We start from the raw sequence: 17,547 nt of genomic DNA on the forward strand, positions 1-17,547 counted from the left end.
CATGTGTGTGTGAAATTACCTAAGTGTAATTATGTAAGAGTAGTTCCAGGATGAGAGCTACATTCGTGGTGTCCCATCTTCCCAGTACTGTACTCTGTCAAATCACGCTTTGAAATTATTGACAGTTTTGGCCTCCCACCTTCTCACTTAACTTGCTCCAACCGTCTACCACTTTGTTTGCAAAAGAAAACTTTCTAATATTTTTTCGGTACCTTTGTTTCCTTATCTTGAATCTGTGTCCTCTGTATGTTTATGTGTGTGTGTGTAATTACCCAAGTGTAGTTACAGGATGAGAGCTACGCTCGAGGTGTCCCATCTTCCCAGTACTCTTTGTCGTATAATGCTTTACATTCTGTGTGTGTGTGTAAAATAAATAAATACTGTCAATAAAATTTGCATAAGTATTCACTTAGGAGAGAAAAACTGAAATATCAGAAGGTTTTTGCACATAAACACCTTTTTAAAGAGTACACTATAAACATGAAATACAAAGGTGTGGGTATAAAAATGTACACATTTGTTGTTCTATTCACAGAATTTTTTTTAATTTTTTCAAATCTATGTACTGTACTAACATAAAAATGGTAAATAATTTTGTTCAATTTCTATTGGAAACTTTAATAAGGCCCTAGATTATTTAGTTCTAATAAAAATATATCCAGATTCTTATATTTTGGCTATGAATAGAACACATTAACCATGTGGTATTATGGGGCATAATTCTACTACAGTAAATAGTATTGTTTTATAGCTCTCCATATATTAATTACTTTAAACAGGAGAAAGGGGCTACCTTTTGCTGCTTGCTGCTTTCCAGGATGCTTTTTGTCATTTCTAGACAGTATAGGTTTTTCCTTTCCCTCACAATCTATTTTCTTTTGGGTCCTAGGATTTTTTTACCAACAGGTATTGTATGTATTTTGTTGCTGGGCCCTCCAAATTGCCCATTTCACCTTTTGTGGCAGCTGCTTTCCTCTGGCATATGTCTGGTGTCCTGATCCATGCCCTTTGTGGTGGTAGTTTTAAGCATCTGCCCTTGTTTCATGGGCATTGTGTGTGTTTCTTCTTTGGTTATATGTTCGTCCAGTTATTTTGTTCCAATGCCATGCAAGAGCATTTACATACCTCTGGTGGCCACTCCCTTTTGGGTGGTTTGCTTAGTTTGGTTCTGCCTTAATTTCTTTCTGGCTGTGTTTGTTAGATGTTACTATGGCCTTTTACATGGCTCTGGGCTTACATGGCTTTACATCTTGTCCTTACCTTCCACCCTTGCTTCACATCCCTCTCCATCCACTTCTGCTTCATTCCCTCTTTCCATCCACCTCAGCTTAATGCTCTCTCCATACACCCTCACCTTCACTCCCCCACCCCTCTCCATCCACCCCTGCTTCATGCCCCATCCTACAGTACATCCACCCCGTTTCACCCATCCTAGATTTAACACTTTTGCCCCCAACACCGTCTGCTCCATTGCCACCTCCTACCCTGCCAATCACAACTATGGAAATACACACTTCCCCACTTTTCATCATCAAGGTCCCTAGCAAATCCCAAATTGCACCAATTTTTCTCAAACATGTGGACAGAGATCCACATTATCCATGATGATTGTACTTCATCATTCTTTCTCCCATCTTTAAAACATGAATACAGTGAACTTTTTCACTTTCAAGTTTCCCATTGTTTGCCTGGCAGTGTGCTGCCATTTGATCAAAGCAAGGGAGCTGTAAGAGGATGTAGGGATTTTGGCATGCATTGTGTATACTGTACTGTATCCTGTAAACACTTTGTGAATTATGCAATATCTAGGATGTGCTAATTCTACCCCTGCACTATTTCAGTCATACCCAGTGTATCCAGAATTGGTACACAGAGGAATTTGTACATACTTTCACAATATGTGTAAAGAATCTCTTAAAGAAACTTATCTCTCAATAGAAGAATTACTGATAATTTTAAGGAATTCATATTTAAATTTGTTTTTGTTGAAGTTGTCCTTAGCAATTCTAGACCAAGATAAATTAGACATTATTGGTTCATTTAATTGTCAAGTGCACAGTTTAGCCTGAGTTACCAGATATTAATCCTATGAATTTGCAAATGTGAAATTGTTACATTCCTTTAATGTAAGTACAGTACTGCATAATTTACAGAAGCTGTACATTATTTCATATAGCAGGTCAAAATTAGAGGACAACAAAGATAACTTATGAAGTTAGGAAGTTTTGAAAAGATAGTAGGATTCAAGATTGAGTCTGAGAACTTGGGAAGAGTGTGAAGATGTGGTGGATAGTTTAATGAGGGAGATGTTTAGAAAATGGTATGACAAAAGTAAATGTAAGCATTGGTTTCACCTGAGATATCAAAATGGTTTGTAGTACAAATAATTATTAAACATTCTAGCAATGAGTACAGTTTTCTTCACGAGTTTGACGAGAAGCCAGTATGCATGTTATCAGCACAATTTACTTACAAGACAGGAGTTGGCAAGAATATGGAGGTAGATGATATTCAGTATTGTCTTCTTACAAAGAAAACTCATATGGATCAAATACCTTCCTCAGTCACATGATTGGTGTGACTTGTGGAGTGGGTTTGGAAGTGGCCTGAGAGGTGTTAGTGATGGGGATTGCAACAGCCCCACAGTCCTCACCCCGACCATCAACACTGCGCCCCCAATGCTCACACAGGCACCAATTCCCCCACCTCCTACACCCAACGCACCTCCCCTGCCCAACCCACCAGCTTCGCCCCAAACTCCCAGGGATGTTCTGCAGAACTCTTGGGGAAGTATTTCGGGAAAAGATCCCAGGAAAGACTCAGGAATTCGCAGCAGAAGATCAAGCATACAGGCACAGGTATATTTTTGTGTGTGAAATATCAGTACAGTATTTAGTGTGATCTCACCCTCATATTTTCTTTCTAGTACACTTTGTATTCTCAAATTTAATGCTTTTTTGTTTAGTGACTAAAGAAATGCTTATCTTTGTTATTCGAATATTCACTGATGTCCTTTTCATATTCGAATAATTGAACTTTTCTAGGCAATTGTTATGCCATTGTAGTCATCCCAAGTAGGGCAATGTATTGCCAATCCTGTACTACCAGTTATTAAACACTCTCACTCTTTACCTCTGTGGATGCTTTACATTGATCTGCATACGTACATAACCTTTATAACAGTCCAGTGTACGTAGATCAACGCACGTCTCTTTCCTGCCACAGTTTGGAGATACTTCGGGCCTTATTTTGCCCAAGGCGTTCTTAAACATGTATCATCCAAGTCATAGTATTTTAATAAATCCTTATGTTCAGACGAGAAAAATTAAAATTGCATGGTAAGACAAATTCTGGCAGCATACCATTAGGATGCCAAACTACAGTACTGGTGTATTACCCGACTCACATCTTTTATACATAAATAGGACTGCATTTACTGTATTACAAAATGTGTGTGGAAGGCAAGAGCTAAATGTGTTCCATCTGTTTCAGAATGTTTGCATTAATATAAATGGCAGTTGCATGTAGAATAGATAAATTTGTCACTGGAATATGGATAGTATTACGTTCATAATATAAAGCCTAAGAACAAAGCTTTTTTTTTTTTTTAAAAAAACTGTAAAGTATGTATTTTTGTAGAGTATTATCAGTGTTCATCTTGCCATACAGCAGGGTAGATGCTGTATGTTATTCTCCAGGACAAAATAATGAAAAATATGAATGTGAATGTATTGATAAAACTTGAAGATTATAAATTATTCTGTTTAATAATTAAATCTAGTTAAATTTAAGAAATTAAACAATATTAAAGAAATTTGAACAAAGCTATATATTTCAAAATTTCTCATAAACTCTGTAAATTATTAGTCTTTAATTTTAGTACTGTAATTATTTAAAAATATGAATTGGAAAATGTTTTCTGGTGTATTTTTTGCACAATACTGTATATGCAATATTTTGCCATTTTAATATACATTGATATTAATATATTTTAATGTTTAGTCCCTAGTGTGGGGGCTATTTATATAGTCAGGGGACATATCATTTGTAAAAGGTAAATAACACATTACAGTAATGTACTGAAAATATTAATTTATAGTTTTGGGACTTTGTGTGACCATACTTTGAACCGAATCTTATTAGATTTGTATGGACTTCCTAGTTGTCATCAAGCATACATTAATGACATTCAGAGCAAGAGCCAAGATGCAGTGTACATTTGGGACTTGGTCTCTGTAGAGTGGGAAAAACTGGTCCTACCATTTGTTAGGTTTCTGTTTGTATGGAATTTAGTCGCATCAGATGTAAATTTACCTGCTCAAAGTGCAGGTAAAAACAAAAATTTAAAAGTGAAAAGATGAAGGAATACGCAGTAGTAAGATATAGGTGTGGAAATGTAGCTCTCACAGTGCTTGGTGCTGCATGCAGCCTCATTATTCCTGAAGCAGAAGGTAAAGGCACAGTGGAACCCACGTGTCTTCTCACTAAAAGCCAAGTGCCTCTCCACTACATGAAATTGGTAAATGGGGTAATGATGACAATCTAAAATATGACTAAAAGATATGTTTAACAGTCGGTGATTATCACCAGATTCAAAACATGTTTTGGTGCATAGTGTTTACTGTTTTAATGTACCGAGTCGCATCCTGGAGAGATTGAGCTCGTCTTGATCGAAGAACTGAGCTTGCGTATGAATGGAAACTGACTAAGGGCAATTAGTAACTTGCTGAACAAATTACATTTCCAGTATACAGTATTTTAAATTCTGGTGAGCAGTGGGCTTCGATAATTATCTGTAGCCTGTCCTCAAAACAAGGGGCCCAAATAAATTCTGTGTGGTAGTCATTACCTATGTTAACAAATTAAATGTATTTGACATGAATTACATCTGATTACATTCAAATTTTTCTCAAAAACAGCTTTTCTCATTTCATAACTTCGAAGTGTGTTTTAAAGTGTACTTCTTAAAATGTTTCACACCCCAGAACCCAACTACACAACTAATGAGTTAAAAAATTTCCTGCCAATGCTCACAAGTAATAACAGAGGTTGACAAAGAACTACAGAAAATTGCAGAAGGTACTGTACCATATTTACAACTGAATTAGGAAATAACTAGAGCTGGGAGAAGTAAAACACTGGACAATACTTGAACATGTAGTTTGGGCAGAAGAAACATCTGAAAAAGCTGCATATAGGTGTGACAATGTACAAGTCGATATTTTGCCTGGAATACTGAAAGAAGTTACTGACATCCTCAGGAGACCAGCAGCATAGACATGTAATATATTAATCACAATAAGAGAGAATCCTAATATCTGGAGAAGAACCAATGTACAGTAGAACCAAAATACAAAGAAAGGGGAAAATGGAAAACCCAAAATGTCAAACCAGTATTTCTGATATGTAAAACTTAATGATGAAGAACATCCCCTAAAAATGAGTAGACTAGCTGACACTTATGGAATTCTTCACAGCCCAACAGCACGCGTTCTGAGAAGGGAAAGCATACTTCACATGCATAACAGGATTGTATGATAGTGTGTTGGATTTAAGACAAAAAGCAGAAAGGTGGGTGGACTTCTTTTCATAGACTGCCAGGAGGCCTTTGACATGGAGGTTGATTTACAAATTTGAAAAGCAGGCTGGGATATCTAGCAGGTTACTCCATTAGGTATGTGTTTACATTTCGCTAATCTCTCATTAATATTCATAATAAATTCCTTTATTTTGGTGTAATTTAAAGCAATTTGAATTTCATTCACATACAGTACTGTATCTACAGTATTACCTTGCTGATTATTTACTTAGTTTTACCTCTTGAATAATGCCTCCCTCTCCATAAAAGTGGGAAACAGGATAGTTAAAATACAAAGTTAATGGAGTAAAGAGTTTTGTAGCTTCCTTGTGGTGTTTAAACTAGTCAAAGAAAATTTCATGGTGGGTTTTCTAGTTTTTGTTAGTACTGTACTGTATAGTAAAGCATATTTGAATTAATCTTTGATAAAGTATCTTTAGTAACCTTAATATTGACTTATAAATTTGGACCTATGTAGTTCTCTGGTAGCAAATTTTTATACCAAATTTTGTGTTCTATTCGTATGGGTAAATATTGTTTGGTACAGTATATAATTCTAAACTCCATTTATTGTGCCTCGAGAAGCTTTTGTGGCAGTTGAGGAAAGGCATATGTTTCTCTCGTACACACTCTGGATCACGTGAAAGGGAGCCACATTGGTTAGCGTGCACTGCCCTGGGAACAACCTTTCCTTACCCCTCCTCGGCACCACTAGCTCCCATCTCATACCATCACTAATTAAGCACGTTTGCTCTCCATGGCACACTTGTCTGAGGGATCCCTTACAGTCCTGCAGTTAATCTGATAGAACAAAACTATTTACTATTTGGCTGTCAACTAGATGAATTTAGTTAAAAGTAACTTTTATTTATTCTGTATTCTTTAATATCATTTTCTTTAGCAACATAAATTGTTTTACTCAGTGTTGGTATCAAAATCAAATGATTTTACCTTTTCACTTACTGCATTGTGTAATTTACATTTCCTTCTTTGCTAACTTTGTTCTGCAATTAACAATTCTTGACTTGCATTCCTTGACCACTTTCCAGTTTCCTTGTTTTGTAATCTTTCTTCCTTGTCTGCATACTAGTATCTAGAATTGATTACCACTAATGTATAATGTTTACAAATTTACTATTAACTTGTGATTGTTTACCTATACTATTTGTAAAATTAGTTTTATACTGTACTTGTTAATTTACCTTTAATAAATTGTGGTTTGTGCTCAAGGCAGTTAGTTTAGGTCTACTTACATATTATTGGCATTTACTGCTCTTTATTTCCCTGTTCTCTTTTATAACATTTAATTACAGTATCTCTTTATTTTACTATTTATTAAATTAATAACTAATTTGCAGTCTTTCCTTAGTCAGCCATAAAATATACCTTATTTCTTTGGGGGTTTCTAGCTCCCTAGTGGAAGTTTGGGAAAAATTGCATAGTTTATGCAAAAGTTTTTAAATGTAAAATCAATATACTGTTACTTTCCTGTTAGATGCTGTGGTAGGTGATGGTTTTATCTTTATCAACTACAATTTTTTTTTTTTTTTACAATTGATTCAATATTTAATTTACATCTTTATTTACAGCTATTTGCAATTAATGGTATGAGCCCAGGAGACTTGTTAACACATCGTGTCAGTGGTTACTACACATCCAGTCAGTCTTCAGTTGCCGACCATAAGTATGGTGAGTCCTTACTCTTGTGGTGTTGGACAGTTTGCATTTCAGAGAATATAACAGGGCAAAAATACCCTGGAGTAGGGTACACTGTGCCTTGAGCATGGTGTGACTCCTCTTGAGTTGGGTCATTACCTTGGTGGTTCTATGGTCTGTCTCTTCTACACTAACAAACTGCTTTGCTTAACTTAAGAGTTTACTTAACCCTTTCACTGTGGCTGTAGCTTCTGGAATCTTATTTTCCCACTTCGAGAGCAGAAAAGAAGGTAAAAGTAAGTTTATATTTTTATTTTTCATTTTACTACATTTGTAGTAAAGAGCAAAACTTTTCATTAATTCTATACAATTTAAAGTACTGAAAAAATTCAGTACATTTTTTCCAGGATACTGTACAGTATATTTATTCATTTCATAAAAATATATATTTTTTTTTATAAATGTACAACAGTTCTTACATTCTTGTTAAGCCTCTAGCACGCATAGCATTTTGGGTAGGTCCTTAATCCTAATTTTCCCCGGAATACGACCTGCCAAATCATTTAACCAGGTACCTATTCACTGCTGGGTAAACATAGGCTACAATTAAGGATTCGCATCTGGTCAGTCCTCCCCGGCCAGGCCAAAGCACTTCCGAAGCGCTGGGCGAGTGCTTTACCACTGCACCACAGGGACTGCTGATATATAAACATATACATGTAATATATAACATGTTCCAAAACACACTGTACCAGGTCATAAATGTTCCCTAGACATAGTATATAGTCAATATTGCATAATTGTCAAAGGGTTTTTGCTTCCCCTAAGGATTGTATTTTTATTACTGTACTATTAAATTTATAATACTGTAATAGAATGTATATTCTATTATAAACCATGAACAAATACAGGTATTAAAATTTCAGTAGGAAGATAGTAAAATATAATTCCCTTAAAAATGAATTATGTCTCATTGTTTGGAGATCGGTGCTAGGATAAGTCGAACACTTGGATGTGTGATGAAACTGGATGCTGCCATTTTGGGATAACATATTGTGTATAATGTCCATTCCAGTGTTGTTTTTATAGAACAATGTCTCATCTTCTGATTAATATCATAAAATTGGCAAAATAAATGTGATACTGTATCAGTATAGTACTCGTATAACTATTTTGTATTTACTGTTAATGTCCCTAACTTTAAGTGTCCAGAGACTTAGTTCTGATCTTAATATACAAAATAGCATCAGTATGTTTGACATGCATCGGTGACATTTTCAGTTGATTTGGAGAGTCTGTACTGTACTGTATTTGGATTTGATGTCGAGACCAGAAATGAGGCCATATTCGTTACTAATGTCTGGACACCATTTATCACCAACAATTATAATGTGCTTTTCTAGATGTTTTCTATATTTGTCATCCTGCCGTTAAAGTCTGATCATTTGCATGAAAACAAAAGAGAACAAATTAAATATGTTCCAGTAAATTTAACAATCAAATTAATATGATTGATTTCCATAAGAAGCATGCACTTAATCATGAACAAATTAATGTCATAATATTTATTATGACAGTTTTATCAGATATCATTCATGTTTTAGTATGTTTTTGAGATATATTTGAAGAGTTCTTGGCATTTTTGTGATTTTGTTCGATGCAGGAAGTGCTAAGTTTTCAGTACCAATTACCTAAGATGGGTAACTATCTCTACTGTAGATGGATAAGTTGATAAATGGGTAGATTTGATAAATAGATGGGAACATTGATAAATAAATGTGGGTTGATAAGTAGATGGATAGGTTGTTAATTAGAAAGCTTGTCAAGGTTTATATTTTGTTCCCTTTCTTAAATATTCTATAGTAGTGTTTGTCATTTATAATTTCTAAATTCTCAATCAATTATTTTTCATTTTCATTCCAGTTGAAGCAGGTGAAGGTGGTTGTGGACCCGAGCCAAGTAGCATCCCCCTCAATGAGAGCCTAACACGCTTTCATCAGCTGCGCAAGCAATCAGATCTTCAGCTGATCAAATGCATGCAACAAAATGAAAATCATCGGCAATACATTGAGGCACCACCATTGTCTCATGCCACATTATTTTTTGTGGACGAGGAGCTTGAAAAACAATATCGTCAGCAGGCTCACAAGCCAAGGCTTGATTCACCCCCTACCTTAGTATCTACTCATTTTAATACTTTTTTTGATATCTTGGTGAGTGCACTTGTATACATAGTAGTAAGCATCTCACTTTTTCTGTTATTTCCTTATACACTAGGTTGGCTATTGCTGTGCCTTTTGTCAACATGTTGGCACCTACTCTTGTTGGTGCTGTGTTCGTCTCAAGTTATCCGAGGAGATAGTGGTTGGCTAGCATCCGCTACCTTTACACAGATCTATGCAAAATTGACACGTTGGCACCCTTGGCATGTTTGTGGTGCTTCTATAATTTGTCTGCCGCTTGCAGCAGTCATGTCTAACTTTTCTTGTGATCTTTCAGAGGAAAATAACACAAAAAGGTTTTTCTGTTACCTTACATTTGTGGCTGTAATACATTTATGCAACTTCACACAGTTAAACTGTTGGATGAAAAACATCTTGGCAACAGTTGGAATAGTAATACTGTTGGTGCTTGTGTCACCATCACTATGTCCAATGCTTAGTAAGCTGAATGAAAATTCCAACAGTAATAGTAGCTTGACTAATTCAGGACAGGTGACTGATACTATGGCTCAGTTTTTTTACAAAGAGGTAGTGGTTGCTGCAATTTTATTAGTGTTGTTAGTATGGTTTCTCAACCGGGAATTTGAGATCAGTTATAGACTGAGTTTCCATGGGTCTGTAATGGCTATGAAAGATAAAGTGCAGGTACAGACCATGAAAAACCAAGCAGACTGGCTCCTTAACAATATTATCCCGGGACATGTTGCTGACTCAATTAAATCAACTGCAAAGTATTCTGAGAACCACAAAGATGTTGCTGTAATGTTTGCATCAATCGTCAACTTTAATGAACTTTATGATGAGGATTATCTTGGTGGGAAGGAATACCTCCGTGTTTTGAATGAGCTAGTTGCTGATATAGATGAGCTCCTTTTGCGTCAAGAATTCAAGAATATTGAAAAGATTAAAACTATTGGAAGCACTTACATGGCTGCTTCTGGGTTGGATGTTAAAGTTAGGCAAGGTAACACTGATGCACATCAGCATATATTTGAACTAGTAGAATTTGCTTTAGCAATGCAGAAGGTTATAGATGACTTTAACCAAGACCTCATAGAATTTAACCTCATTATTCGCATAGGACTTAACTTTGGGGATGTAACAGCTGGAGTAATAGGCACCACCAAACTTTATTATGATATCTGGGGGGATGCAGTGAACATTGCTTCCCGGATGGATTCCACTGGCGTACCAGGCCGCATCCAAGTAAGTAATAAGTGTGCAGTGGTTCTTAATAGACGGTATGAGCTAGAGCGGCGGGGCCAAGTGTTTGTCAAAGGAAAGGATAATATGGATGTCTTCTTGCTCAAAGGACGCCGGGAAGATGCATGATAGGATGTGCAAGTTTTAACTTGAATGTATAATCCAGTCATGATGATAATTGTACTGATTATTATAAACATATTTGCCATAGTTTTTATTTCTTGAGATTAAATAATTATTTTGGTCATAAGTAACATGTTTGAGGAATCACAAAGCAAAAAAAAAAGCACAAAACAAATATGCTAAGAGATGTTCTCAAAAGCTTTACCTTCGCATGTTTGAATGGGTAATAATTTGTCAATGTAAATAGCATAGATAAAACTAGAATGTAAACTCCGAGCATTTACCAAAGTCTTATTATTATTTATCTACAAAAATATAAACAATTTACAGTATGACAAATCTGGCCGTTGAAGCCAGGTCATGCCAATTTTTTGTTTTAAAAGATTACCCTACTCAGATATGTATGCTCAAATGAGTGGCATTGGCAGTCTGTATCATGGTGTGATTGTCATGTTGAGAACAGATTTCACAAGCACAAACTATACCTACGTATTTACATTTCTGCTTAAGTTTTTAACAAAGAGGCTGTTGATGTAATGTGAGTGGAGGCGTTTATTGTGCGTGATTGTCACCTGTGTTGTGCGAGTCATTGTGCGCTAACAAATGACAGTAGTTGGGAATCATAGGTGATGTCATGAGTTTTATATACTCTGTATTTACTATTTTTTTAGAATGTTATTACTACTGTGTTTTGTGTACTGCAGTAAATAACTTTTATACCAAATTCAGTCTGCATAAGTAATTCCTTTTGCTTTGCTAATAATATGTATATTTACAAATATACAGTATATGTGTGTGTGTTTTTATGTATGCATGTGTGAGTAATATATATATATATATATATATATATATATATATATATATATATATATATATATATATATGTCGTACCTAGTAGCCAGAACGCACTTCTATGCCTACTATGCAAGGCCCGATTTGCCTAATAAGCCAAGTTTTCCTAAATTAATATATTTTCTCTATTTTTTTTCTTATGAAATGATAAAGCTACCCATTTCATTACGTATGAGGTCAATTTTTTTTATTGGAGTTAAAATTAACGTAGATATATGACCGAACCTAACCAACCCTACCTAACCTAACCTATCTTTATAGGTTAGGTTAGGTTAGGTAGCCGAAAAAGTTAGGTTAGGTAGGTTAGGTAGTCGAAAAACAATTAATTCATGAAAACTTGGCTTATTAGGCAAATCGGGCCTTGCATAGTAGGCATAGAAGTGCGTTCTGGCTACTAGGTACGACATATATATATATATATAATATATATATATATATATATATATATATATATATGTCGTACCTAGTAGCCAGAACGCACTTCTATGCCTACTATGCAAGGCCCGATTTGCCTAATAAGCCAAGTTTTCCTAAATTAATATATTTTCTCTATTTTTTTTCTTATGAAATGATAAAGCTACCCATTTCATTACGTATGAGGTCAATTTTTTTTATTGGAGTTAAAATTAACGTAGATATATGACCGAACCTAACCAACCCTACCTAACCTAACCTATCTTTATAGGTTAGGTTAGGTTAGGTAGCCGAAAAAGTTAGGTTAGGTAGGTTAGGTAGTCGAAAAACAATTAATTCATGAAAACTTGGCTTATTAGGCAAATCGGGCCTTGCATAGTAGGCATAGAAGTGCGTTCTGGCTACTAGGTACGACATATATATATATATATATATATATATATATATATATATATATATATATATATATATATATATATATATATATATATATATATATATATGTCGTACCTAATAGCCAGAACGCACTTCTCAGCCTACTATTCAAGGCCCGATTTGCCTAATAAGCCTAGTTTTCATGAATTAATGTTTTTTCGTCTACCTAACCTACCTAACCTAACCTAACCTAGCTTTTTTTGGCTACCTAACCTAACCTTACCTATAAATATAGGTTAGGTTAGGTTAGGTAGGGTTGGTTAGGTTCGGTCATATATCTACGTTAATTTTAACTCCAATAAAAAAAAATTGACCTCATACATAGAGAAAAGGGTAGCTTTATCATTTCATAAGAAAAAAATTATAGTAATTATATTAATTCATGAAAACTTGGCTTATTAGGCAAATCGGGCCTTGAATAGTAGGCTGAGAAGTGAGTTCTGGCTACTAAGTACGACATATATATATATATATATATATATATATATATATATATATATATATAAATAAAATGTTGTTGAATATGATCAAAAGGATAACATTAATGATTGTAACACGAATCTTCTCAATATTTCTTACCTTTTTCTTTAAGATAAGATTTATGTTTTTCAATAAGAAATATTGAGAAGATTCATGTTAAAATCATTAATCTTACCCTTTTGGTCGTATTCAACAACATATGTTTACAAGAAAGACTGCTACCAAAATATACCATATATATATAATGTATGTGTGTATTAAATTTAAAATAAGTAGAACACAGAAGATCGTAACACTGATCTCGACAAATGTAAAATAAACCTCAGTGATTGAAAAAGGTTTTCATCTGAGTATACTTTCAGGTATATACCCTACCTCAAAGAAAGATGGAGAGACAATCTTAAAAGAGAGACAGAAAACAATCAAGTTTATAATGCTGTTGGCACAAGAGAAGAGGGGTTAGCTGAAGAGAATGCGATATGAGAACAAGCAGAAGTGGAATGTCAAGAAACAAGAGGCACCCAATCTGGGGTGTGCAGAGCGTCATGTGGAGCTTTAGGTATAGGGAACGATTCAAAACTCCCGCGGGTACACAGGGCTCACATCCTGTGACTCGAGACTCCAGTAAACAGACATCTTGAAAAAAAACAGTATCAGCATCCATACTGGCTGTGAGAGCAAACAAGGCTGGCATATGCAGGAGCAGATCACAGCACTGCTGTGCAGCTAGGGGTCAACAGCACCACTTAATGCAAAATAATTAGTTACCTATTTTAGTCATTATTGAGTGTCATAGATGATCCTGACTGATAAAGACTACATACAATGTTCAGATATCAGTGAATACAATGCTAGTTATAATTAAGGGTCCCAGTAGTAGTCAGGTTCATTCTCGACTCACAATCGAGAATTCCGGGTTCCAGGACATAAATGGTTGGACGCATTTCCTATCACCTAATGCACCTCTTCGCCATGCAGTAAGCAGATACTCAGGAGTTAGTCAGCTTGTTATGGGTTGCATCTTGGGCAGGGTCAGTAATATGACCGTGAGAGGAGGGAGATCTCAATATCAGCCAACATGTACGAATGCACTCATACACAACTCGATGAATTATTTTATTATTGGTACTGTATACAGTATTCACACCTTGAAATCAAAACACACATCACCCAGCCATTGTTTCTTGCATCTATGCATCATGAAATGACCTCATGTTCCTTCACAATATAACCTTGTGGAAATGGATTCATATTCAGGATTTTGACAGGAATGTGGTAATAACTGCGGTTTGTAGCTAATCATAGCTACAAAAGTTCAGTGGCTCCTAGCATGGCTGCCCTGCACATCCTGACATGGATGATGATGTGTCAGAAATGGTCCTCATCATTTTACTAAGGCCCTTAGAGAGAAAACTCAGGATTTGTTGTTTTCAAGATGGAGAGTTGGAAGAGGAAATGTGAGCCTTGGGTATGTACAGGACTTTAAAATCTTATGCAGAACTCTGAAGGATATATGACTTTTGCAGTGCAATCAGTTAGGCAAGAAACATACTGTACATATATGAGTTTTGCATGGAAGGGTTCAATTAATTAAGACTGGCTCATCATATTTCTTCAATTCATTGTTTAATAATATCTGAGGAAGGGTGCAAACTGGAAAGCATACTCGGATGAAAACTGCTTCTGTGCATTGTGATTTATTTTGCATATACAGGACATCCATACATACATACACTATGAATTTTATATTATATATATACACATATATACATATATATATATATATATATATATATATATATATATATATATATATATATATATAAAATACACACACACATATACAGTATATATATATATCACAATGTCATTATATCATCAGTGAAAATCAATTTGAGGCAATGGAGTGACCTGAACTCGCATTCTGGTGATTCCCAGATGCCTGCCTTAACCGACTCTGCCACAGTGGTACATAAAGTCAACCAACCCAGAACTCTACCGGGTTCTCTGGGATATATATGTATGTGTGTGTATATTATATACACACACAGGTGTGTATATATATATATATATATATATATATATATATATATATATATATATACATACATACATACATACATACATACACACACACACACACGTGTGTGTGTAAATCACGAAAATTAACATGTGATGAAAAATGCGAGTGTCAGACCAAGAAGGAAGAATTAAAACAGGAATTTCCTTAAGTTTTTTTTGTATTTAATAATACATCTTCAGAAGGGTGTGTTCTTTTCCACCCTTCACCCTTCTGAAGATGTATTATTAAATACGAAAATAAGGAAATTCCTGTTTCAATTCTTCCTTCTTAGTCTGACACTCATATATATATATATATATATATATATATATATATATATATATATATATATATATATATATATATATATATATATATATATATATATATAATATATATATATATATATATATATATATATATATATATATATATATATAATATATATATATATATATATAACACACACACACACACACACACACAGTATATATAATTAATGCATTCTGTATGTGCTTTTTATTATAAGAGCAGGCAGGCAAATGAAGACCTAGTCAAACACCCCCTAAGGATCAAAACTACATTTTGTCACATAGCTTCCCTCTGTGTTTCATGCTGGTTCTTAAAAGTGCAGAAAACTTGAGCTTTAGTTATTGTTCACAGTTATTAACTCGGTGCCATTAGTACTTTCCAAGTCAGAGGATTGTATCATAGAAGTTGACATGAATTATTCTTGGTCCATGGTATGCTATATAAATGCAGTTAGGTGGAAACCTTAAAGTACTAATTTTATAGATTTAGTTATATACAATCAGTACAGCTTTGGTGGAAAATGTTACTGAATGTTTTCATTCTGAAATACCCATTAGCTGCCTGTGACATGTCATCTCCTAAATACAATCCAGAATTTAATAATTATTATTTTTTTATGATATTTGTAGTGCAGTAACTAATTCAAAATAATGAAGAGATTCTCTTCAAAATAGTCAGTCAGTCATGTGACTAGTTATCAGTTTGTCAAACCATTGAGCTGCAGGCAGTAAGTTATACCAGTTACCAGGTGAAGTGCAGCACGACTACATAATGTTAGCAATGTGACGTGACAAGTAAAGGTTACATGCAGGAATTGTATTTATTTATTTATTTTTTACCTTAACTATAATGCTTTTTTCTTACAGAACAAGCTTGAAATTCCATCTAAGTTATTCTTTAGAATTTATACTTCAGCCAAATTTTGTATTACTTTTAGGAGGTAAGACCCTCCAACCACCATGTAGTGGTAAGGGGGGTTAATGTACAACTCCCTGGGGCTGGTGAGGCTGGTTGCCTTGGCCTCCCTCTCCAGGTGTTGTACATGCCAAGGTTCACACCCATAGGGATCTTGTCTAGGTGGCCCAGGGGGCTCGTTGACCTGGACCTCCCGCTGGATGGGCCGCCCTTGGTGGATGGTTGGGTGTCCAGGATGGGGCAAAAGAGAGAGAGAGGTCTTTGCACCAGTGTGGGATAATGTACAAGGCAGTATAACTTCCCCATTGAAAAGTGGGAGCACCACTGGGGACGACGCACCTGTTCCTGTTTTGGCCAGTGCTTGGCCTCCCTAGCTGCCCTGATAGGTGGTATCCCTTGGTTTTAAGACCAAGATTTTTTAAATTGATATATGGATACCAAACCGAGTTCTCTTACAAAGGCTTGTGGGGTGAGCGAGCAGGCCCTAAGGTTGACCAGTGATGGAAGATTGGGCTCCATAGCCCACGCTAAGTTGGGCCCTAACCAGGGTCCTTTATTTACTCCCAAATGACCCTCTCTGCTCCCCTCCCACTTCCTTGGCAGGGTTGAGCCCCAAGCCCCCAGTGATTACCTCCTCGTTACCTGGAGTGGTTCCATCTCTTGACAACGGCACCTTTTAACCCCTACCCCTTCATACTGGGGGAGTTCAGTGCCATACCTCCCACATGCAAATGCCCACGATTCCTCCTAACTCATCTACCTTAAAAAGCCATCCACACTTCTGTGGAAATAAAAACATTCCATTCACCTGGTCTCGACCCGTGGACCCCAAGCTCTAGTTCATAGAACTACGGCCTCTCACATGCGGGGTCCACGGTTCGAGACCCATACAGTCCAGGTGAATGGAACATCTACCTTAATATAATTATGTACCCATTATAATTATTTACTTGAGGCCCAAGACTGTTCTATCCTTCAGATAGATAGATTTACTCGACCCCCCTCTTGGTCATTGTTGTCAGTTTCTTTGGGTAGTCCAAATCAATCTTGATGGTAGGTCCCTTTTGTCCTCTGTTATTCTTGCAGGTGCCAGATGCTCCATTCAGGAATACATTCCTCTCCTCACCTCTAAAATAGGTGTTGGAAATTTGGGCATATGCACTCGCGAGGTGTCCCCGTGCCCATTGTATAGGGTCCCAGGTCATTAAGATTGAGTGCTCTTCTCCCCAGCCTCACCGTATCAGTTGTGGTGATGCCCACCCTGCCTTCTGCTAATGCATACACTACAAATTTGA

At 35.7% G+C, this 17,547-nt stretch overlaps 1 protein-coding gene across 15 annotated transcripts in view; it reads left to right on the forward strand.

The window, feature by feature from the left end:
- Positions 1-11,506, forward strand: part of Ac13E (Adenylyl cyclase 13E) — a 46,030-nt gene extending 34,524 nt beyond the window's left edge. For 10 of the 15 annotated variants that reach the window (XM_045746429.2, XM_045746434.2, XM_069328263.1 and 7 more), the window contains 3 exons: positions 2,565-2,858; positions 7,168-7,267; positions 9,158-11,506. In XM_045746429.2, coding sequence (XP_045602385.1) covers positions 2,565-2,858; positions 7,168-7,267; positions 9,158-10,788 — 2,025 coding nt within the window. In that variant the 3' untranslated portion in view covers positions 10,789-11,506. The remainder of the gene's footprint in view (positions 1-2,564; positions 2,859-7,167; positions 7,268-9,157) is intronic. The other 5 variants (XM_045746435.2, XM_045746436.2, XM_069328269.1 and 2 more) reach the window with 1 other exon arrangement.
- The last annotated feature ends 6,041 nt before the right edge of the window (positions 11,507-17,547 follow it).

Source organism: Procambarus clarkii, chromosome 21, assembly GCF_040958095.1.
Source record: "Procambarus clarkii isolate CNS0578487 chromosome 21, FALCON_Pclarkii_2.0, whole genome shotgun sequence".
NCBI lineage: Eukaryota > Metazoa > Arthropoda > Malacostraca > Decapoda > Cambaridae > Procambarus > Procambarus clarkii.